This window comes from Mesoplodon bidens (genome assembly GCF_964165515.1).
Source record: "Mesoplodon bidens genome assembly, chromosome: 6".
In the NCBI taxonomy this organism is placed as follows: Eukaryota; Metazoa; Chordata; class Mammalia; order Artiodactyla; family Ziphiidae; genus Mesoplodon; species Mesoplodon bidens.
Genome location: NC_138162.1, coordinates 85928488 through 85953798, shown reverse-complemented (window position 1 = coordinate 85953798; position 25311 = coordinate 85928488). Strand labels below are relative to the sequence as shown.

The following is a 25311-nucleotide window of genomic DNA, read 5'->3' as shown; positions in this document are numbered from 1 at the left end:
CATTTTGCAAAAAATATCCTCAAATAAATTTCTCCCCATTCAATTGGGAAAGGACAACCTTTTCAATAAATGGTGCTGGGAAAACTGGATATCCACTTGCAAAAGCATGCAGTTGGACCCTTATCTTATGCCATATACAAAAATTAACTCAGAATGAACCAAATACCTAACATAAGAACTAGAATTATAAAACCTTAGAAGAAAACAAAGGGTAAAATCTTCTGGACACTGGATTGGGCAATGATTTCTTGGATATCACATGAAAGGCACAGGCAACAACAACAATTAAAAAATGATGAAGTCAATTTCATTAAAATTAAAATTTTTTTGCATAAAAAAAATTTTGTACATAACACTGTTAACAGAGGCATAAGACAGCCCACAAAATGGGAGAAAGTATTTGCAAATCATATCTTCTGATAAGGGGAAATATCCAAAATATATAAAGAACCGAAACTAAACCAAAAAAAAAACCACTTGATTAAAAAAAAATCAGCAATGCTTTTCAATAGACATTTCTCCAAAGAACATATAAAAATGGCCAATAAGCACACGAAAAGATGCTCAGCCTCACCAGTCATTAGAGAAGTGCAAGGAAAACCAAAACAATATACCACTTCACTCCCACTGGGATGGCTGTTATCAAAAACCAGAAAATAAATGTTGTTAAGGATGTGGAGAAATTAGAACCCTCATGCATTGCTGGTGGGAATTCAGGCATACCTCATTTTATTGCACTTTGCTTTGTTGCGCTTCCTAGATACTGCGGGGGGGGGGTTGTTTGTTTGTTTGTTTTTAACCAATTGAAGGTTTGTGGCAATTCTGTGTTAAGCAAATCTATCAGCGCCACTTTCCCAATAGCGTTATTTTTTAACTGAGGTATGTAAACTGGTTTTTGAGAATACAGTATGAGTAAATATAATTTTTATATGCACTGGGAAACCAAAAAATTCAGGTGACTTGCTTTATTGCGATAGTATTCACTTTATTGCAGTGGACTGGAAATGAACCTGCAAAATCTCCAAGGTATGCCTGTGTAAAATGGTTCAACTGCTATGGAAAGCAGTGTGGCAGTTCCTGAAAAAGCTAAACATAAAATTACCAAATAATCCAGCAATTTCGCTCCTAAGTATTTACACACAGGAACTGAAGGCAAGAACTTGAACGGACATGTAGGCTAATGTTCATTGCAGCATTAGTCACGAGACAAAAGGCAGAAACAACCCAAGTGTCCATCAACAGATAAATGGACAAAATGTGGCATATACATACATTGTTCAGCCAGATAAAGGAGTGATTTTCTGATAAATGCTACAACGTGGATGAACCTTGAAAGAATTATGATAAGTAAACTAGACACAAAATGACAAACATAGCATTATTCTATTTATATGAGGTACCTGGAATAGGCAAATTAAGACAGACAAAGTAGAAGTTAGCAAGGTATATGGAGAGAGGGACTGGGGAGTTAGGTATTTCTTACTGGTTACAGGGTTCCCCTTGGAGTATCAAAAATGTTTTAGAAATACATACTGATGACAGTTGTACAACACTGTAATTCATGCCACTGTATTCTACAGTAAAAAATGATTAAAATGGTATTAGGAAAAAAAAAACCTGAAGATGACTGGAGAGGTAAATTAACAATCTAAAATGAAACCATATAGGAAGAGATAGATTTTAGAAATATTTTTAATGGGGAAAATTACACTGTCAGTTTGTACTTTTATGGAGATTAAAAGTCCATTTTGCACAATTCACATTTTACAAAAATTACTTTTTAAAATTTTTCTCAAACTTAAATAATTTAAGATGTTAAAGTAAATCAGGAAGAAGTCTATGTAGCTAACTGCACTAATACAACAATTTTTATAGTCAAAACCTACCAGGGCATTTTCTTTAATTTCAAGATTCTTCAGGGCCACAGCTCCTAAAAAGAAAAGATTATTAAAAAATAAAATTGAAATTTTCAAATAACTTTTATTTTAACAAGTTAGGTAAACTTCATTCCTAAATGTCATATTAAGGAAAATAATCATAAAAATGTGTATAACAGAAACAGAATCCAACTATGATTGTTGGCTCACCTTCATCCTTCAACTTAGTCTAAGCTTGTATGTCTGACCAAAACATCATTTACTATAAGTTCTGACCTCTACAGTTGTAGCTCACTGCTAATGAATATATTTTCATCAAAATTATACAAATAATATGAATTTACCAATACAGCATGATATAAGAAAATACAGGAAAAAATGAACTGTATTTAAATATATTTGTAATGAACAATTGCAAAGAAATTTTTAATCCATCAATGTGAGGTTAACGAGGATTTCCTAGAGATACTGGAACGTTGCCATATCTTGCTCTGTTTTAATTCTGCTACACAAAATGAATGCCTTCACTTTTAAGCAATAATTTGAATATGAGTAACTGCTGTCTAGACGTTCACATAACGTCTGGGGAAAAAAACAAGAAATAAAATCAGTAAACATCTAATAAAGGTAAGCTGTACAATTAGACAAACTTATTGATCCATTATGGTAGTGACCAATCAGTGAATGATATAGGTACATGGAGTATCACTTATTGTTTTTTCTACTGTAATGTTCAAATGTAGAGCGTAAACTTTTCATTTATGGATAATTCTTTGTACTGGCAGCCTTCAATATACTTTGTGCTCTGAATTTTTTTTTCGAATCAATATGCTATGCAGGGGCTTCCCTGGTGGCGCAGTGCTTGAGAGTCCACCTGCCGATGCAGGGGACACGGGTTCGTGCCCCGGTCCGGGAGGATGCCACATGCCGCGGAGCGGCTGGGCCCGTGAGCCATGGCCGCTGAGCCTGCGCGTCAGGAGCCTGTGCTCCGCAACGGGAGAGGCCACCACAGTGAGAGGCCAGCGCTTACCGCACAAAAAAAAAAAAAAGGAAGAAATAATCCCAAATCAACAACCTAAATTTGCATCTTAAAGAAACAGAAAAAAGATTAACTACACCCAAAGCTACCAGAAGGAATTAAATAATAAAGTTTAGAACAGACATAAGCAAAACAAAGAACAGAAGACCAAGAGAAAACTGATGAAACTAAAAGCTCGAAACCACACATAGCTCAAAAGCGAAAGGATTAAAAAAGATTTCCCATGCAAATAATAACCAAGAGAGCAGAAATAGCTATACTGATATTAGACAAAACAGACTTTAAGTCAAAAGCTGTTACAACAAACAAAAAAGTTCAACAAAATTGATAAATCATTAGCTAGCCTTACAAAGAAAAAGAGAGAGGAGTCAAATACAATTGACCCTTGAACAACACAGGTTTGAATTTTGTGGGTCCACTTACATGTGGATTTTTTTCCAATAAGTATGTACTTCAGTACTACATGATCCATAGATAGCTGAATCCGAGAATGTGAACCACAGATATGGAAGGCCAACTGTAAAGTTATATGCAGATTTTCGACTGTGTGGGGGTTCGATGCCCCTAACCCCTGCGTTGTTCAAGAGTCAACTGTAACTAAAATGAGAAATGAAGGAGGGGATAGTACTACCATTTTTACAAAAATAAAAAGGATTGTAAGAATACTATGAGCAGCTGTATGTCAACAAATTTGATAGCCTAGATAAAATGGATAAGTTCCTAGAAACACACCCTACCACTAATGAATCACGAAGAAATGCATAATCTGAACAGATCTATAATTAGTAACGAGATTTCATCACTAATCAAAAACCTCCCCACAACAACAACAACAAAAGCCCAGGATCAGATAGTTTCTTCTCCAAACATTTAAAAGAGAACACCAATCCTCCTCAAATTCTTCCCAAAAACTGAAGAGAAGGAAATACTTCCAAACTCAATATACGAGGTCAGCATTAATCTGATACCAAAGCCAGACAAAGATACCACAGGAAAAGTACAAATTAATATCCCCCATGGATACTGAGGCAAAAATCCTCAACAGAATACTAGCAAACAAAATTCAATGGTACACTAAAAGAATTATATACCATTACTCAGTATAACATTCTAGGAATGGAAAGATGGTTCAATATACAAATTCAATCAATGTGATACACCTCATTAACAGAATGAAGGAAAAAACACAGATCACCTCAACTGATGAAGAAAATGCATTCAAAAAAATTTCAACATTCTTTCATGATAAAAACACTCAAAAAAGTTAGGAATTAAAGGAAACTGCCTCAATATATTAAGGCCATATATGAAAAGCCCACAATGAACATCATACTCAATGGTGAAAGACAAGTCTTTTCCTCTAACATCAGGAACAAGATAAGGATGCCCACTTTTGCCACTTTTATTCAACATAGAAAGTCATAGCCAGAGCAATTAGGCAAGAAGAATAAATAAAAGGCATCCACATTGGAAAGAAAGAAGTAAATTTCTCTCTGTTCACAGACAGCATGATCTTATATGCAGAAAAACTTAAATATTCCACACACACAAAAAAAACTGCTAGAATAAATGGATTCAGCATGTTGCTGGGTACACAATCAAAACACAAAAACCAGGGGCTTCCCTGGTGGCACAGTGGTTGAGGGTCCGCCTGCCGATGCAGGGGACGGGTTCATGCCCCGGTCTGGGAAGATCCCACATGCCGCGGAGCGCCTAGGCCCGTGAGCCATGGCCGCTGAGCCTGCGCGTCCAGAGCCTGTGCTCCACAACAGTGAGAGGCCCGCATACCGCAAAAAAAAAAAAAAAGCACAAAAATCAGTTGTTTCTATTCATTAACAATCAACAATTCAAGATGGAAATTAAGGAAAAAATTCCATTTACAATAGAGTCAAAAATAATAAAATGCTTAGGAATAAACTTAATGGGGGGAGGGGGAGGGAAGGGAGAATGATTTATACCCCAAAACCTATAAAACATTGTTGAAATAAAGTAAAAACACATATAAATGGAAAGACATTCCATGTTCACAGACTGGAAGACAATATTGTTAAGATATCAGTACTACCCAAAGCAACCTACAGATTCAATGTAATCCACATTAAAATCCCATTGTTTTTTGCAGAAATAGAAAAATTCATATGGCATCTCAAAGGACCCACAAACAGTCAAAACAACCTTCAAAAGAAACTTGGCAGTCTCACATTTCCTGATTTCGAAATGTACTAACAAAAGCACAGTGATCAAAACAACATGGTGCTTGCTAAAAAGACAACATATGGAATGGGAGAATATATTTGCAAATGACGTGACTGACAAGGGGTTAATATCCAAAATATGCAAACAGCTCATACAACTCAATATCAAAAAAATAAACAATCCAATAAAAAAAATGGGTGGAAGACTTGAATACACATTTTCCCAAAGACAACATATGGACGGCTAATAGGCACATGAAAAGATTCTCAATATTGCTAATTATTAGAGAAATGCAAATCAAAAGCACAATGAGATATCACTTCACACCTGTCAGAATGGCTATCATCAAAAGTCTACAAACAACAATGTTGGAGAGGATATGGAGAAAAGGGAACCCTCATACACTGTTGGTGGGAATGTAAATTGGTGCAGCCACAATGTAAAGCAGTATGGAGGTCCCTTAAAAAACTAAAAATAGAACTAGCATATGATCCAGCAATTCCACTCCTGTGTATATAGCCAGAAAAAAAGAAAACACTAATTCAGAAAAGATACATGCACCCCAATGTTCATAGTAGCGCTATTTACAATAGCCAAGGCATGGAAGCAACCCAAATGCCCATCAATAGGTGACTGGATTAAGATGTGACACACACACATACGTACACACACACACACACACACACACACACACACACTGGAATATTACTCAGCCATAAAAAAGAATGAAATACGGCCATCTGCAGCAAGAAGGATAGACCTAGAGAATACTACGCTTAGTGAAAAAAGTCAGAGAAAGACAAACATTATACTATATCACTTATATATGGAATCCAAAAAATAATACAAATGAATGTATATACAAAACAGGTTCACAGACATAGAAAACAAACTTGTGGTTACCAAAGGGGAAAGGGACAGAAGGAGGGACAATTTTCGGGTATGGGATGAAGATATACAAACTGCTATATATAAAATAGATAAGAAACAAGGATTTACTATATAGCACAGGGAATTATACCCACTATCTTGTAATAACCTATAACAATATAATCTGCAAAAATAATGACTCACTATGCTGTACACCTGAAACTCACACAATATTGTAAATCAACTCTATTTCAATTAAAAACGAAACAAAATCCAGCATGGTGCTGGAACACAAAAACTTAGACCAATCGAATAGAGAGCCCAGAAATAAACCCTCACATATATAGTTAAATGATTATTGACAAGGCTACTGAGATCATTCAATTTGGAATTTGTCTTTTCAACACTATATCCAAACATTAACTCAAAATGGATCAAAGACTTAAATGTCAGACCTAAAACTATAAAATTCTTAAAAGAAAGCATAGGTGAAAAGTTGCATGACCTCGATTTGGCAATGATTTCTTGGACATGACACTAAAAGCAACAACCACAAAAAATAGAAGATTTGGACTTCATCAAAATTAAAAATTTTTGTACATCATAGGACACTATCAACATTGAAAAGGCAACACATGGAACAGGAAATATCTACAAGTCACACATCTAATTCAGAATATATAAAGAGCTCCTACAACTCAACAACACAAAACCAAACAACCCAATTAAAAATGGCCAAAGATCTTGAACACATATTTTTCTAAAGAAGATATACAAATGGCCTATAAGCACAAGAAAAGATGTTCAAAATCACTAATCAATATTGAAGTGCAGGGCTTCCCTGGTGGCGCAGTGGTTGAGAGTCCGCCTGCCGATGCAGGGGACACGGGTTCGTGCCCCGGTCTGGGAAGATCCCACATGCCGCAGAGCGGCTAGGCCCGTGAGCCATGGCTGCTGAGCCTGCGCATCCGGAGCCTGTGCTCTGCAAGGGGAGAGGCCACAACAGTGAGAGGCCCGCCTACCGCAAAAAAAAAAAAAAAAAAAAAAAAAAAATATTGAAGTGCAAATCAAAATGACAATGAGATGGCTCCTCACATCCATTAGGATGGCTACTATCAACAAAAGAAAGTAATGGCTTTCTGAGGATGCAGAGAAATTGGAACCCTTGTGCACCACTGGTGAGAATGTAAAACAGTGTGACTGCTATGGAAGGTAGTATCGTGGTCCCTGAAAAAATTAATTACCATAAGACCCAGCAATTCCACTTGTGGGTATATACCAAAAATATTTGAAAGCAGGGACTCAAAAGAGACATTTGTACACTCATCATGTTTGTAGCAGCATTATTCACAATAGCTAAAATGTTGAAACAACCACTGTGTCCACTGACAAATGAATGGAGAAAAAAAAATGTGGTATATACATACAATGGGACATAATTCACGCTTAAAAATGAATGAAATTCTGACATATGCTATAACAGATTAACCTTGAAGACATTATGCTAAGTGAAATGTGTCAGACACAAAAGAACAAATATTGCATGATACCACTTACATGGGGTACCTAGAATAGTCAAATTCATAGAGGCACAAAATAGAATGGTGGTTGTCAGAGGCAGAGGGGAGGGAAAATGTGTAGTTACTGCTTAATGGGTATTACATATTAAAACTGTAACAGTATTACAGTTTTGCAAGACAAAAAGAGTTCCGGAGATGGATGTGGTGGTGGTTACACAACAATGAGAATATACCTAATGCCACTGTACACTTAAAAATGGTTATGATAAATTTCACATTCTATGTATTTAACCACAATCTGTAATGGGGATGGGGGTGAAGGAGAAATGAAGTCTTTCTCAAACAAAAACGGATAGAATTTGTTGCCAGTGGACCTCCCTTGCAAGAAATGTAAAGTTTTCAGAGAGAAAGGAAATGATAGAGGTCAGAAACTCAGACCTACAAAAGCATTAGAGAAGGAATAAATTAAGGTAAAATTAAGCCTTTTATTTTCCTTATTCTTAAAGGTCTAATGGAAAATTGTTCTAAATAATAATAGCAACAGTACATTGAGTACAGTTTATGGATAAGTGAAATGAATAATAACAATGTTATGAAGGAGCAGAAGAAATGGAATGGAGTACTGTTATAAGATACCTCCACTATCCCTGAAGCAGGACAGTATTATCTGAAAGTGGACCTAGATTAGTTCTAAATTTTAAATGTATACTGCAATTTTAAGGCAACGACAAAAAAAAAAAAAAAAACACTAAAGAAGTATAATTAATATGCTAGGAGAGAAGAAAAAAATTAAATCATATAAAATGCTCAACTAAAACCAGAGAAAGGCAGAAAAAGAGCGGGAGATTTTAAAAAGCAAAGACAGACATGCAACAAAAAGAGTTACAACTATGATAAATATAAATGCATTAACCCAACTATATCAATAATCATTTTAAATTAAATGTGAATGGTCTGAACATACTAATTAAAAGAGACATGATAAGAGTGGATAAAAAAACAAACCCAACTACAAGGTGTCTACAAGAAACCCACTTTATTTTTAAATTATTTTTAAATTATTTTGTATTGCGGTAACATTGGTTTGTAACATTATATAAGTTTCACGTGTACAAATTATTTTTCCACTTTTGTATAAAAGACAGCTTGCTCACCAAGAAAAATTTAGTTTCCAGTCATCACCATACAGTAGATCCCCTCTACCCATTTTGCCCTCCCCGCAACCCCTATCCCTCTGGTAACCACTACTCTATTCTCTGTATCTACATATTTGTTATTTGATTGGTTTGGTTTCTTCATTTACTTTGGTTTTGTTTTTTTTTTGTTTGTTTTGTTTTTAAGTTTTTGGCCACACCACACAGCATGAGGGATCTTAGTTCCCTGACAAGGGATTGAACCCATGCCCCCTGCAGTGGAAGCATGGAGTCCTAACCACTGGACTGCCAGGGAAGTCCCTGTTTGTTTTTTTTACTCCACATATGAGTGAAATATAGCATTTGTCTGTCTCCATCTGACTTATTTCAGTTAACAAAATACTCTCAAGGTCCAACCATGTTGCCACAAATGGCAAGACAAGAAACCAATGCTAAATATAAAGACACAAATTAAAAATAAAGGGATATAACAAATTTATAGAACATTTCATCCAACAGCAGCAGATTACATATTCTTCTCAAGCTCACACAGAACATTCACCAAGATAAGTCATACTCTGGGCCATAAGACATACCTTAACCAATTTAAAGGAACAGAAGTCATACAAAGTTTGCTTTCAGAACACAATGGAATTAAACTAGAAATCGTAATGATTTCTGGAAGAAAGCTGGAAAATCCCCAAATATCTGAAGATTAAATAAACACTAGCTTTAAATAACGCATAAGTCAAAGAAGCAGTCTCAAAAGAAATTCGTAAAATATTTTGAGTCAAATGAAAATATGACTTATCAAAATTTGTGACATGCAGCAAAAGCAGGGCTTAGAGGGAAATTTATACCATCGAATGCATATACTAGAAAAGGAGAAAGATCTAAAACCAATAATCTAAGCTTCCACCTTAGGAAACTAGAAAAAGAAGAGCAAAGTAAATCCTAAGTAAGAAGAAAAGAAATCATAAGAATTAGAGCAGAAGTCAATGTAATTCAATACAGAAAATCAATAGAGAACATAAAAGAAAAACCAATATTTAATTGGTAATTCCACTAGACAATCATTTGTTTGGTTTCCCAGTATATTCCTATCACAGAAGAATGACTTCTTAAAATCAGGAACTGTGCCCTGGCTGAATCTTCATCTTCCTATAGAGTTACTGTTATACTGGGGGTATGCATTAAGAGGCCACTGAATATAAGACTATATATAAAGAGAAAACTGAGAGATTAACATTTCAAAAACAGAATATGCAAGTTAGTTTAAGAAAAAGAAGAAGAAATCTGAGTTTCTAATGTTACATAAAGATGTCAGGCCTAACAAAATTTTTTAATTTGCCCAAGTACTGTAATTCTGGAGCAAACAAAGAGAAAGTGAGAAGGAAAACCATAACATTAAGAGGTACGTTCTATGTTACAAATGATAATTCTATCATACAAGCCACACTTACTATTACTTCTGCCCCTGAATTTCTAGTATTTTTTGCCCTGAAAGTGCTCTTCAAATGCACCCAGTTGTACATCACAATCCCCTGTGTCATTCGTTTTAAAAAAAACTTTTTTGGTGTCCTACTCTAGATAAATGAATTATAATGTCTGGGAAGTGGTTCCAAAAAAATCTATATTTCTAACAAGCATGTATGACTGATTCTGATGCAGCCTAGCTCTTGAAGGAAATATTAAATGCTAGATGGTTTAGCAAAGTAGGGAGGAGAACTTCAGCTGAAGTCTATGAAGTATCAATATTACCACCTCCCTAAATAGGTGATACACAGGAAGGGTGTAAGGGTGTAAACAACACTGTATAAAAAGTATACTTTACCAACATCAGAATTTGCCAAGAGTTTGAGAAAAAACTCAATTCGTCTTTCTCCTTCCACAAAATAGATGTTTCTGGCACTCAGTCTACATACTGTACAGGACCCAGTACAGTAGCACTGTTCTGCTGCATTATAATTAGTTTTTGTAAACTCCATTCATATATAACAATGTTTCTAAGGAAAAATGAATTCTAATTTCCAAAGAGCCATCTCTGAAACAAATTTTCCATTATTAGATATGAAACTATCTATTTAACTCCTGTATACTAATTCATACTATTCATATGCCAATAGTGAAATTGGCTGGATTATTACACAGAAACCTAGCAAAACCATACATTTAAAACTAATAGATCCTTCTGATATTAGACCATAAAATATTAAGCCCATCATCTTAACATTTTTCATATGTAGCACTTAGCTTATATTATTGAAATTTTCAAAGAATTTTTTAATCCTCTAAGTTTATCAAAAAAGTATTGCTTTGGGCTTCCCTGGTGGTGCAGTGGTTGAGAGTCCGCCTGTGATGCAGGGGACACGGGTTTGTGCCCCGGTCCGGGAAGATCCCACATGCCGCGGAGCGGCTGGGCCCGTGAGCCATGGCCGCTGAGCCTGAGCGTCTGGAGCTTGTGCTCCGAAACGGAAGAAGCCACAACAGTGAGAGGCCCACATACCAAAAAAAAAAAAAAGCTATTGCTTTTTAAATTCTCCAAGAATTTTTTTAAATTCTAGCTATTATTCAAAGCTTCATTTAACAAAATATAACCAACTTTGATACATAAAACACTAACACATTATTTTTTAAATGTGGTAAACACCAAAATTAGAGGGATCACACTACCTGATTTCAAGACACTATAAAGTTACAGTTATCAAGATAAGCATGGTATAGGTGAACAGATGGACACACAGATCGTTGAAACAGATACAGTTCAAAAATAAACCCACAAAATATAAAGTCTACTGATTTTTTTTACAAACGTTCAAAGATAATTCGATGGAGAAAGGATATTCTTTTAAGCAACTTGTGCTAGAAAAATTGGACATTTGTATCGACATGCAAACAAAGGAACCCCAACCTTCAACCTATACTGCACTTTATACAAAAATGGATCAGAAATTTTACATTTACAAAAATGTAAAATATAAAATTATAAAACTTCTGGAATAAAACAGAGAAAATCTTTGTGACTTTGGGTTAGGAAAAGACTTCACAGATACAACTGACTCATAAAAAGCAAGACATTGGGACTTCTCTGGTGGCGCAGTGGTTAAGAATCTGCCTGCCAATGCAGAGGACACAGGTTCGAGCCCTGGTCGGGGAAGATCCCACATGCTGTGGAGCAACTAAGCCCATGTGCCACAACTGCTGAGCCTGTGCTCTACAGCCTTTGAGCCACAACTACTGAAGCCCACGTGCCCAGAGCCAGTGCTCCACAACAAGAGAAGCCACCGCATTGAGAAGCCTGTGCACTGCAATGAAGACCCAACATAGCCAAAAATAAATTAAAAGGAAAAAAAAAAAAAAAAAAGGCATGACAAAAATTTTTTGATAAACTGGAATTGATCAAAATTTTAAACTTTTATTTTGCGAAAGTAGACTTGGAAAAGACTGAGAGAAAGTCTTTTTAAATCATGTATCTTACAAAGGACTTGTATCCATAATATTTAAAGAACTTTCAATACTCAACAATAAGAAAACACTTTGGAAAAGAGTTTGGAAGTTCTTCAAAAAGTCTAAAAAAGTTACCATATGACTCAGAAATTCCACTTCTAGGTATATACCCAAGAGCATTTAAAATATATGCTCACGAAAAACTTGTACATGAATGTTCACCGCAGCATTACTCATAAAAGGAAAAATAATAATTTAAATGTCCATCAACTGATGAATGGATAAACAAAATGAGTTATATCCATATAATGGAATATTAGTCACAAAAAAGAATGAAATACTGATACACGCTACAATATAAACGAACCTTGAAAATATAAGATTAAGGGAAAGAAGCCAGAAAAAGAGGCCATGTATATTGTGATTCCACTTATTTAGTTATTTTATTTTACTTATGTTTGGCTGCGTTGGGTCTTTGTTGCTCTGCGCGGGCTTTCTCTACTTGCGGGAAGCAGGGGCTACTCTTCGTTGCGGTGCGTGGACTTGTCATTGCAGTGGCTTCTCTTGTTGCAGAGCGCAGGCTCTAGGCGCGCGGGCTTCAGTAGTTGTGGCTCGCGGGCTCTAGAGTGCAGGCTCAGTAGTTGTGGCACACGGGCTTAGCTGCCGCGTGGCAGGTGGGATCTTCCCGGACCAGGGATTGAACCCATGTCCCCTGCATTGGCAAGTGGATTCTTAACCACTGCGCCACCAGGGAAGTCCCTGTGATTCCAGTTAAATGAAATGTCCAGAATTGGCAAATCCACAGAAGACAGAAAGTAGATTAGTGGTTGCCAAAGGAAGGGTGGGGATAAATCTGTACTGACTGTTTATAGGTATAAGATTTATTTTTGGAGTGTTGAAAATGTTCCGGAATTAGATGGTGGTGACAGTTGCACTATTTTGTGGCTATACTAAAAAACACTGAATTGTACATTTTAAAAGGGTGAATTTAATGGTATGTGAATGAAATCTCAACAGAAAAACAATCCAATTTAAAATGAGTAAGATTTGAACAGACATTTCACCAACAGAAATATACAAACAGCAAGGAATAACATGAAAAGATGCTCACTAAGATGCCCTCAATCACTAAGGAAATACAAATGAAAACCACAATGCTTTACCACTATTTACCTATTAGAAAAGCTAAAAAAAAAAAAAGTGTTTTAAATGACAATACTAAGTGCTAGTGAGAGTGTAGAGCAACTAAACACCCATACAGTGCTAGTGAGATAGCAAAATGGTATAGCCACTTGAAAAGCAGTTCCATAGTTTCATATAAATTAAGTATTCCCTTACCATGGAACCTCGAAATCCCAAAAAGAAATAAAAATTTATGTCCACACAAAAACATACACATGAATGTTTACAGTAGCTCTATTCATAGTCACCAACAACTGAAATGTCCCTGAACTGGGGAACAGATAAACATTTACAGGACTTCGATACAATAAAATATTACTCAAAAATATAGGAATGAAATACTGATGCATGCAACACATGGATGCCTCTCAAATTCATTTGTATAAGTGAAAGGAGTGAAATTAAGAAATCAGACCCCAAAAGCTACATACCACATAATTCCGTTTATACGGCACTCTAGAAACTGTAGGGATGGAAACAGATCGGGGTTGCCAGGAGAAGGGATGGGGGTTGGGTGGGAGACTACAAAGGGGCAGCAGAGGAAATTTTGAGGTCTTCGTGCAATTTTGCTGTATCAAGATCGTGGTGGTGGATACTTGCTTCCTTGCATTTGTCAAGACTGACAGAACTGTACATCACAAGAGTGAATTTAGTGTATGCAAATTTTAAATGAACAAATTTGTTGATAAATCACACTCCACACAAACCTCCACCTTGAATGTAGAAGCCATTTTCCAGTATAGGTCAAAGCACCACACAATGTTCTCAAGGCTTCCTAATGAGGTAGGTGGAGACCAGTTTTATCATTTATATTTCGCAAATGAGAAGCAACACAGATTAAACCATCTGCAAATTTCTGGTACTAGTCAGAGCGATGAGCTTGCATTTATGTCCTTAGTTCTTGTAGTCCCACTCTCTATCAAGGTACTAGATGCCAACAGTAGTAACAAGAGGTTTTCTTTATCAAACTAAATTATCTATTTACACTATTTCATAAAGGAGAAATATTAAGATAAGTAAGTACTTTAGAAGAAGGCTGCAGAGGCATATTCAAGAACAGTAAAATTAAAAAAAAAGAAACAATATACTACTCACACACAAAAATTAACTCTAGCTTTGGCCTGGGAGACGCATTTCATAAAGAAAAGGAATCTAATTTCTAATGGGTGTTTAAAATAGATAAAAGTATAATACAAAAACAGTGGAAGCACTAAAAATGAAACTCCAAATAAGGAAGCGCACCAGAATAAACGGACACAAAGTAAAGCGTCGGTCCTTCACCATCTCAGCAACCTAAGGACAGGTTCATTCCCGTCTTCTGTAGGTCTGAGATGCTGCACAGCGCACCTAGTTTCTTAAAAAATTCAGTAACTCACTGTTATCCACAAAACCCCAAAGCCTTAACAAGCGTGACACCCTGCTGGGTCAGGTCTTGAATTGAAAACACACAACAAACAGTTCGAGTAATTATGACCAGGAGTTTTCACTCTGTGTTATCAGCCGAACCCAGGCGAGTCACCGGGACTCCAGGTGGTGAGGCCGGAAAGGGGAGCCGAGAAACCAGCACGGTTTAGCGGTACCCGGAGACTGGGCGAGGAAGGAAGAGGGCGTCTTCGGTCACAGCACCTTGCTTTCACGTGCGAGGTGGCGTGCGACACTCCGTGGGCTGCCCGGGGCCTCCGTCACAACCCAAGGAGGGGGGGGGAATGACAGGCACCAGACCAAGTCCAGGTGTGTCTCGTGGCCGCCCCTCGCCCAGCACAGCTGAAACCGGACCGCGAGAGGCAGAAAAGGGCGCCTCTGTGGAATGTGAACTCCAGACCCCTGGAGTCCACTGCGGGTCCCCTCAGCGGAAAAAGGGGGCCCTTTTCATCCCGCACCCGAGACCCCACTCCCCTCCGGCAAAAAAATAACTTGCCGGCGGAGGCCCCGCAACTGCCGCCCGGCTCTATGTAATCTGACCCAAACGAGGGCGGCGGCAGGTGGCAGCGAGGGGCCCGAGGCCCCACGGAGGCAGGGCCGGGCTCCGGCAACTGGATCCCGGGAGGGAGGCGAAATGGAGGGGCAGCGGCGGTCTCGTTACCTGCCCAGATGCCCAGATTGAGCTGGGACTTATCCAGGTTCACCACATAGTCCCCCAAGAAGCGGTTCAACACGTCCACGACCACCGACTCGAACACCATTTTTCTCAGCCGCGGTGGACGCGGCGCTCCTTCTTCGTGCGCCTGCCCTCCCGCGCACTGGCTCCTGGGCGGCTCCGACCGCGAGTCCGGACGCTCAGCCCCGCCGCGAGCCCTACTAGAGGCGGAGGCGGCAGCTCGCGCGACGCATGCGCAGCTCAGGCTCCAGGGTTGGGTCGGAGCGCGAGGGCCCGAAGGGTGGTAGGGCGGCTGCGCGGCCGCCTCTTCTACGCGTTCCCCGGTCGGGCCGAGCGCCGCTCCTCTTTCTCCTCAGCCCCTCCTCCTCCCCCCATCGCCTGGCAACGGGACGGGTACCTGGAGTTCCCAGGCGTTTTACGACCCCGCCCCACCGGCAGTCCGGAGCCGGGAGTGGAGACGAGGACGGGGCGCCAGGGGTCGCAGTGGTTACTCCGGGCCAGGAACGCCCCGCCCCTAAGCGAGGAGACACGCCCCCACCCGGGCGGGGAGGTCCTAAACCTAAGTAAAGCAGGCGTCCGATTCTAGCTTCTTCCCTGTTAGGCTGGAGGCTTCCCGAGGTGGTCCCATGGAGCGCCCACTTATTATTACAGGTTTGCAGGTACAGGCAGAGCCCGGGCATTGCCGGCTTCCTGGGTCCGACCCCCCTGAATGTCTCGGTGCCTGTAACTGCCCCGCCCGGTCCTCCGAGCGCTTGGCGAGGACGCGCCGTTCCAGAGAGGGAAGTAAAGAGTAAACTCTGGGTTGTAATTCCACGCCCCCTTCCCTGCGTCTGAGATCACACTCTTTTTTGGTCAAGTTATGTAGACGGAGCCGCCTTTCATCCTTTAGAGAGTCAACCCGTCCGGAAGCTGCGGAGCGCCTTCTAAAAAATACTTAGATACCCCTGAGCTTACACAGAATGGCTGACCTTAATAGAACGCTTTCAGACCCACTCCCACCCCCGCGTTTGGTCTTATATAGAAATAGGGCCAAAGGCCTGAGGTCACAGAGACGCTGGATGTGAAGTTTGGAGAACTATAATTAATAAACCTCTTAAGGATTTAAGATGTAGGGGTGTAGTTTAAACTTTTTCTTTCTGCATTACAAATGATGACTATTAATTCTTGTATCATTTTAGCACATTTTGTGTATAGTCATCCAGACTTTTTAAGGTTTAAAGGTTTTCCTTTGCAAGTAGAATGCCTGGCAAATACAGTGTAAAATCTTATATTTACATGAGTTTATGAATTATTTTTATATAATCTCATATTTGAAGGGCCTTTATTATGTCACAATTCAGTCTCTCGGTCTTTAAGATAATGAAGCTGCAATGCTAGGGATTCGGCCAAGGTGACACAACTAATTTTCTGCAGAAACAGATGGAACCTGTTACTTCTGGCTGACTCCACTCCACCATCCCACCTGCTCCTCTTGCATTTGGCTAATGACATTGGAAATCCACTTCAGAATACCTGAACAGAGAAATTAATAGAAGCTGAAATGCCTAGAAAAAGGAAAAGCTTTCTATAATCAGGTATTTTGCTACTGTACTATTATTAATAAGAAGCCAGATATACAGTAGCTAGAAAATTCCACTGTTATATCTAGCACCATAAATTTAAAGTACAGGACCTTCTAGAACTCACTCCAAAAATATGCCTTAAGTGTCCTGCAAACACTTCACACTAGTTTTCTACAATCCATGAAAGTACTGTGGAATTGGGTGAGGGAGAGTGTGCTGCTGACATTTTAGAAGTATCAGCTTTTATTTGCTAAAGAAAACAATGAGAAAAAATCTGAGAAACTGTTGGAAATAAAAAAGAAGACACATGTTGTAACTGAATTCTTATCTAGTGTTAGGGGCTGTATCATGAACACGTTTCCTAATTACTAAAAGGTATAGCCCTCCTGTTGCTTAATCCGTCTGAGGAAGTTTGTAAGCAAAAAAAAATATTAATGTCCTTATATAAAAGATAGGTATACTTATTAAACCATTAAACCAATTATCTGTTGAACCTTGAAAAATAAACCCAAGGACTACCAAGATGTTGAAGTTTCAAATTTGGGAATGTGCCAGTGGAAGGTTTTTTTCCCTCCAGATTCTAATTAAAATGCTATACTTCATTGTTTGATCAAACAAAAAAAAAAGAAAAGAAAAGCATTTGAGTGACCCCAAACTGCAATATCATCCACCTGTGCAATAAATCTCTAACTTTGTAAGTAGGACTTGCTATATTGTGTTTAGTCTACATGCTACAGCTTTCTATCTTTGAAGTTTGGGTATACTGGTAGTAATCTTGGACATTTTTTTCCCTCCTAATTGTAATTCCTCTGTCCACAAGTAAATGTCATTGCCGTGCTGCTTGTCCTTATCATTCCCCATGTGAGGTCACTATTGTGGAACTAAGCTAGATGTTCAGATAACAAAGCCATTGAAGTACACCACGTTCCTGAAAGGTTTTTTGGAGGAAGAGGTCTAGAAGATGGCCATTCTACAGGACTTTTCCTGACCTAGCCTCATAAAGCCCTGCACTCCTATCTCAGTTAACAGTTTAAAAATTATAAACAATCAAAAGTTATTTGGATATATGTGTTCCAATCCTTAAGAAAAAAATAAAAGAGAGAAATTTGTTAGAAGGGAGACACAAGGAAAAGATTAAGAAATTTACAAGAACCTTACCCAGGTAGTGTATGTGAAAATTTAAATCAACACGATCTTTCTAAAAGGCAGTTTGTAAACATGTACAAACTGACATATATATATGTACACATACATGTGCATATGACTTAGCTCAGCAATCCCACTTCTTGAGATTTACTCTAAGAAAATAACTATAAATATTCAACAAGCTATCCCACAAGCACATTCATTAAAGCATTGTTTATAATAGCAAAAAATTAGAAACAATCTAAATGTCCATTATAGGGAACATGGTTAGGTAAACACACACACACAATGAGTTACTATACAAGTTTTAAAAATGATGAAGATCTATACTAATACGGAAAGAAGTCAGTGATATACACTTATGAGAAACAAGGTGCAGAATAATATATCAATTATATAACTTGTGGTTGTGTTTTAAGTGTGCAGAGAATATATATACAGAAAGAAATCTAGATGTATGCTCACCAAATGTTAATGGTGATTATCTCTACCTAGACAATGAGACTTCGGATAATATGTATTTTCTGTTCTCTCAAGCTTAAAAAAATTTTTTTACAGTGAGCATGTATCTTTTTTCCCAAAATAAGAAATCTGTCTAAATAAAGTAAGAAGATAACTACGAACCAAGTATAATAACACTTCTCTTACTCATACTAATTGAAATGCTTTTAGTCTAAAACAAATCAGCTTTGGAGATTTTGAACCAAGGAGACTGAGTTTCATTACATTCAACTATATGCTGTATACTTGGAACATTAAAAAAAAGGAAGATGTAAACTTAATTTATTCTTCTGAACTGGTAAAGAGAGATGTCCTGGAAATGTCATTATAGTGGATATTCTTTTGTAATGCTTCGGGAAACTGCATATGCACATGGATGAATTGCTCTTCCTAGAATTACAACCAACCGAAGTTTGTGAGCAAGGTCCCAATCTTGGTGGAGAATTGATATACAAACATATGTGAATTCTCAAAAGTCAGCCAAAAGAATTGAACAGACATTTCCTGAAAAGGATATACAGGTGGCAAATAAGCACATGAAAATGTGCTCAACATCATTAGCCATTGGGGAAATGGCTAAAACCACAAATGATCTACCACTACATACCTATCAGAATGGCTATAAAAAGAATAAGTGATAACTCAAAATGTTAGTGAGGATGTGGAGAAACTGGATCATTTATGCATCAGTGGTGGGAAAGTGAGATGGCATAGTCACTCTGGAAAACAGTTTAGCAGTTTCTAAAAACTAATAATAAAATAAATATGCACCTACCATCTGAACTAGCAATTATGCTCCTGGACATTTATCCCAGAGAAAGGGACATATGTGTTCACACAAAAACTCGTACATGAATGTTCATAACAGCTTCATTCATGATGGTCAAAAACTGGAAACAATCCAAATGTTTTCCTACAGATGAATGGTTAAACTATGCTGTACACCCATAACATGGAATACTACTCAGCAATGAAAGGAATAAACTGTTGATACATGGAACAACTTGGATGGATCTCAGGAGAATTAAGCTGAGTGAAAACTATGATTCCATTTATAAAAACTTCTTGAAATAACAAAATTATAGAAATAGAGAACAGATTAGAAGTTGCCAAGGGTTAGGTATGGGGTGGAGGGATAGGTGTGGCTACAAATGGATAGAAGGAAAGGACCTTATGTTTTTGGAACACTTCTGCATCTTGATTGTGGTAGTGATTACATATAATTGCATAAAACTGTACACACACACACAAATGAGTGCACATAAAACTGGTGAAATCTGAATAAGCATTGGTACCATGAATGGTACCCATATATTTATTTTCTGGTTTTGGTATTGCAGGATGTTACCTTTGGGGAGCACTGGCTGAACCGGATGTGGGAACTCCTTGAAATTTTTTTGCAACTTTCTATGAATGTAACAATATAATTATCTTGAAACAATATTTTTAAAGGCTCTGCTAATTCGGGGTCCAATAACGGATACACCTGAGGATCAGATGAACCTGAAGTTAAGAGATTCCACATGGTTCTTTAATATCCCTACACAGGATACTTGGTAAAATATTTGTTGACTGAAAAAAAAGTGCACAACCTAAAAGTTGAGAATTCGACAGACATTCTGAGGACTTCAAGCCTGGGACACAGCATCTCAGATAACACTAAGAAACAGTTCCAAAGAGGCAAGGGGGAGAGCCAGTATATATAGGAGTTTTTGCAACAAAAGACCAAGTAGTCGGAACATCAAAAGATTACTGTTAATAAGAGAAAAGTAGCTATCTCAAGTTAAGGAATTTAGCACTTTTCTATGTATGGGAAGATGCAAGAGTCTGGGCTCACTAAAATCATTCCTTTGATATGCACCTCAGCTATCTGGGGTCAGTATCCTGTGTTTTCTCACCCTGAGTTTCCTCAGGGTGCACCGTCAGGGGATAGTTGCAGCAGCTGACTGCTAGATGGACTTGGCAGGGTACAGCCCCTTTGTCTCCATCCTGAGTTCCCTCAGGGCTCACCACCTGGGTGGCTGTAATGTGATGGCTTGATGGCTTCAACATCCTTTGTTTACTGATACGGTGGGTAATATTTTAGTTCACATATTTGAGAAGGAAAAGTATCTGAATGTGATACCTTATCAGAAAGCGTTAAAATATCAATTACTCTGTGGTCCCAGTAAAATACTAGAGAGAGAGAGAGAGAGAGAGAGATGTACAATAAGGGATTTTCAAGCACATTCCTCTGGCTCTAAATATCTCAAATGACCATTTCCCAGATTAAGAGGACTCCCAAATGCTGACCCCAGATTTTCACATGCGTGACTGCTTATCATTCAGGTTTCTGCTCAAATATCTAAGGCCTAATCAGAGGCTTTCCCTGACCTTTCAGTCTCCAGTAGCCAGCTGTCATACTCTGTCATAGCCAACTTGTTATCTTCATGTCATTTATCACTCTCTGAAATTATCTTCTTTAGAGGTTTTAAAATTTTTTGTCTCCTCCATCACTGCTACCTCTAGAACAGGGCACTGATGTATCTAGTTCACTGTCTTATCCTCCGTACACGAGTACTTGTCACATAGTAGATTTTCAATACATATTTGTTGAAAGAATGAACAAATGTTGGATAAGAAGCCACCCCCAACTCTCACAAGGCTGAGCATACCACCAGAGAAGTAGGTTAATATACCAAGACCAACTGGAGGAGAGGCTATTCAGAGGGTACAAAAAACAGAGACCATGATTGTGGAATGAAGTTGCAGGCCCAGGAGAAGAGGCATCTGAACCTCGGCTGGGCGCCCACTGAAGTACTGTGAAAGGCAGGTACAGAGAGACAAAAAGGATGCATTTGGAAGTCCAGACTCTAGACCCAGAATTAGGTTCCTGATGGCTGGGCCAAGATGAATCCAGGGAGGAGAATCTAATTTCAAAAGAGCACCCAGAAGGATCCTTCAAAAACATATGAGATCATGTCACTTTTGTGCTCCAAAGCTGCTAATATGCTGCCCATATCACCATGGTAATGGCCACACCCCTTCTGATGGCAGATAAGGCCCTATACAATCGGCCTTCCCCTCCTCCCTACCCTTATCTAGAAGCTCTTTCCTTACATATTTTCGTGACTCAGTCCCTCCATCTTTGTTTACTCTGTGTCATTTTCTCAGCCCTTCCTTGAACAGCCTGGTTAACCTTGATACCTGCCCTTCCCACCCCTCAGCTCTCCTATCACCTTCCCTGCTTTACCTTTCCTCAGAGCACTTACCACCTGACATGCTATGTTTTTTACTTATTTTTTGTCCACCTATCTTTCCTCATTATAATGTAATAATATAATATAATATAATATAATATAATGTCAGCTACTCGAGGAGAAAATATTATTATTGTTTTGTTCAGTGTTCTATCCTGTGTGCCTAGAACAAGGTAGACACTCACATATTTGTGGAAGGAAGAAAAGGCATACCTGCCCCAGTACTGAATTATTGCCAATCAGCTCCAAACCTACCCTTCAATTTGCAGCTCTATGGTGCTGGGGCACATTGCAAACCACATTGGGCATTGGCAGCTGACTCCTATTTAGGTTTTGCCAAAAGGGGACCCTAGAGGGGCTGGAAGGGGAAGAAGAGGCTTGCTCCTTTATGTTTGCTCCCCATGAAGCTGCCTGGCTACTTCCTTCTGTTTTGTCACCCCAGCAACCCTTCTTCAGCCAACAGCAACATCTGAATCTGCCCTGCATTTTCAGCAACTTGCAGAATCAGTATCATCTCACCATCTCAGAGACATCAGAACCAACCTCATCGTTCCTCCTCCTAAGTATGCTTCTCCCAACTTGGAGACACAGCCTCCTCAGAGGTCCGTGTTTCATCTCGAGGACTCCTAAGTTTCCAAGTCTGTCCCTTTGCTCACTCAATCCTTGGGGTTATATCCACTTCCTAGAATAACTACCTCCGAAATACCTTGGAACTCTCTTTTCTCTCTTTCATTATCTAACAATCTTATACCTAATTAACAGTTCTGTATATATTCTTCTCTGTGGAGAGCTGAGTCAGGACCTGCAGTTGAGTCTGTGCCCAGGGAGATGTTTGGCTGAGAGGAAAGCCGTATCATCAAAGGGAGTAAATGCAAACTGTGGGTGAGGAAAGAAGCCAGACTCAGGGCCAGAGATCAGATTAAGTGTCAGGACTGGCAGCAACTGTCAGTCTATAAATATTTAGAGTCCAAGGATCAAGGTTAGTCAAGAACAGGTCAGGCAGTGAAATGCGAGGTGGGTCAAGATGAAGGCTGCAGAAGACAGGCTTCCCAGATGGAGTGCTGAGGTCTGCTCTTAATGGTCCTGTGCACAGGAGCCACATGATAGCACATGATACCACTCCCCTCCTTTGTTCAGTGCAGCCTCTCCATTCCTGAGCCTTAGACAGGATTGGAAAGACCTCCCAGATATGAATTCTTTGCATCTCTGGACTATTGAATATAGACCACTGTCTCGATTTCCTGCTTCTATTCTCTATCCTCCCTTTGTGAACCATTGGCTGCATTGGAGGCTGTGTGACCCTATGTGTGTTGCCGCTTCTGTGAAGCCCTTTCCCAGAGCCTAAGCACCTCAGTGTGCAGTTCTAAGGCCGGTCACTGTCACTCTGTTTTGCCTACTCTACCCAAACTATCTGTTAAATGCAAATAACCTGAAACATACAGATAGGAGGCACTGACCAGGATGGAGTGGGGTGGGACAGTCCAGAGTTAGAGAGCACCAGGACGTCATTGTTGAGATTAAAGCAGGTGGCAACTATGGATCTCAACTAGGTCACGGCAGTTTAAACGAATAGAAAGGCATGGATGAAATGGAGAATTTATGAGCCTTGGAAACTAACTATAGTGGATAAGATAAATAAAATAATTCCAAGATTTTGTCATTCATAATAGCTGAAATATAAAAATGAGGCATTGCTTTAATAGGAGATGATGAGGAGTTCAGTTTTTGCTTGATTCCATGAGATTTGCAATCTAGGGGGAAATACCCAGGACACAGTGTAATTTGTCTGGAAATAGTTAGAAATTAAGGAATGAAACCCCAGTGAGAGTCCAGGACAAGAGATGAACACTTAAGAGCTTCCTACACAGAAGCAATTAGCTACATTCAATGTGTAGATGACACAAGAATAAAGGAACGTAAAGAAAGAAAGACAGGCCACGAATAGAACAGTGAGGAAACGTTCTCATTTAGGGAAGAGCCAAACGGACATGAGGTAGGAAGCCTAGGACAGGAACCAGTGTGCTTGGAGTGGGATGACAAAGAAATCCAAGAAGGATTTATAGCAAGAAGAGGTGGGCAACAATATAAAAATTGTAGAGATGTTAAGAAAGATAAAAACTGAGAAAACTCAGTGAAATTTAGCTATTGGTGAGTACTTACAAGGTCTTTTGATTCACCTACTAAGAGATATCTAACTGAAGTCATTTTTTTTAACATCTTTATTGGAGTAAATTTGCTTTACAATACTGTGTTAGTTTCTGCTGTAAAACAGTGAATCAGCTATACGTATACATATATCCCCATATCCCCTCCCTCTTGTGTCTCCCTCCCACCCTCCCTATCCCACCCCTCTAGGTGGACACAAAGCACTGAGTTGATCTCCCTGTGCTATGCGGCTGCTTCCCATTAGCTATCTATTTTACATTTGGTAGTGTATATATGTCCATGCCACTCTCTCACTTTGTCCCAGCTTACCCTTCCCCCTCCCCATGTCTTCAAGTCCGTTCTCTACATCTGCATCTTTATTCCTGTCCTGCCCCTAGGTTCATCAGAACCTTTTTTTTTTTATAGATTCCATATATATGTGTTAGCATACGATATTTGTTTTTCTCTTTCTGACTTACTTCACTCTGTATGACAGACTCTAGGTCCATCCACCTCACTACAAATAACTCAGTTTTGTTTCTTTTTATGGCTGACTAATATTCCATTGTATATATGTGCCACATCTTCTTTATCCATTCATCTGTTGACAGACACTTAGGTTGCTTCCATGTCCTGGCTATTGTAAATAGTGCTGCAATGAACATTGTGGTACATGTCTCTTTTTAAATTATGGTTTTCTCAGGGTATATGCCCAGTAGTGAGATTGCTGGGTCATATGGTAGTTCTATTTTTAGTTTTTTAAGGAACCTCCATACTGTTTTCCATAGTAGCTGTATCAATTTACATTCCCACCAACAGTGCAAGAGTGTTCCCTTTTCTCCATACCCTCTCCAGCATTTATTGTTCATAGATTTTTTGATGATGGCCATTCTGACCAGTCTGAGGTGATACCTCATTGTGGTTTTGATTTGCATTTCTCTAATGATTAGTGATGTGGAGCATCCTTTCATGTGTTTGTTGGCGATCTGTATATCTTCTCTGGAGAAATGTCTATTTAAGTCCTGCCCATTTTTGGATTGGGTTGTTTGTTTTTTTGATATTGAAGTCACTTTAATAGAATAGATTTTAATAACAAAAGCGTTACTACCACACTCGAAACTTATGTTACCAGTAATATGCTTTTATTTAGAAAATTAATTTCATGTCAACACTTAACAACTACTTAAACACACACAGCTTCAATACTAAAATAAAGATTCATTGTTAATGAGTGTTCATCAACTCAACAAGCGTCCACATTATTTTTGTACTTTTGCAGTATATGAATGCTTCCTGCTCTAGCATATGCTTTTATCATCACGGTGTAACATAATTCCTGGTAAGAATCTTAACTGA

General features: G+C 38.7%; 1 protein-coding gene across 3 annotated transcripts in view; it reads right to left on the bottom strand.

Moving 5' to 3' along the window:
- Positions 1–15688, bottom strand: part of VPS13A (vacuolar protein sorting 13 homolog A) — a 252868-nt gene extending 237180 nt beyond the window's left edge. For 2 of the 3 annotated variants that reach the window (XM_081236828.1, XM_081236829.1), the window contains exons 1-2: positions 15348–15540; positions 1887–1930 (exon numbers count right to left, since the gene is read on the bottom strand). In XM_081236828.1, the coding sequence (XP_081092954.1) occupies positions 1887–1930; positions 15348–15447 (144 nt within the window). In that variant the 5' untranslated portion in view covers positions 15448–15540. Of the gene's footprint in view, positions 1–1886; positions 1931–15347 lie in introns of all 3 variants that reach the window. The other variant, XM_081236830.1, reaches the window with a different exon arrangement.
- Positions 15689–25311: the final 9623 nt, after the last annotated feature.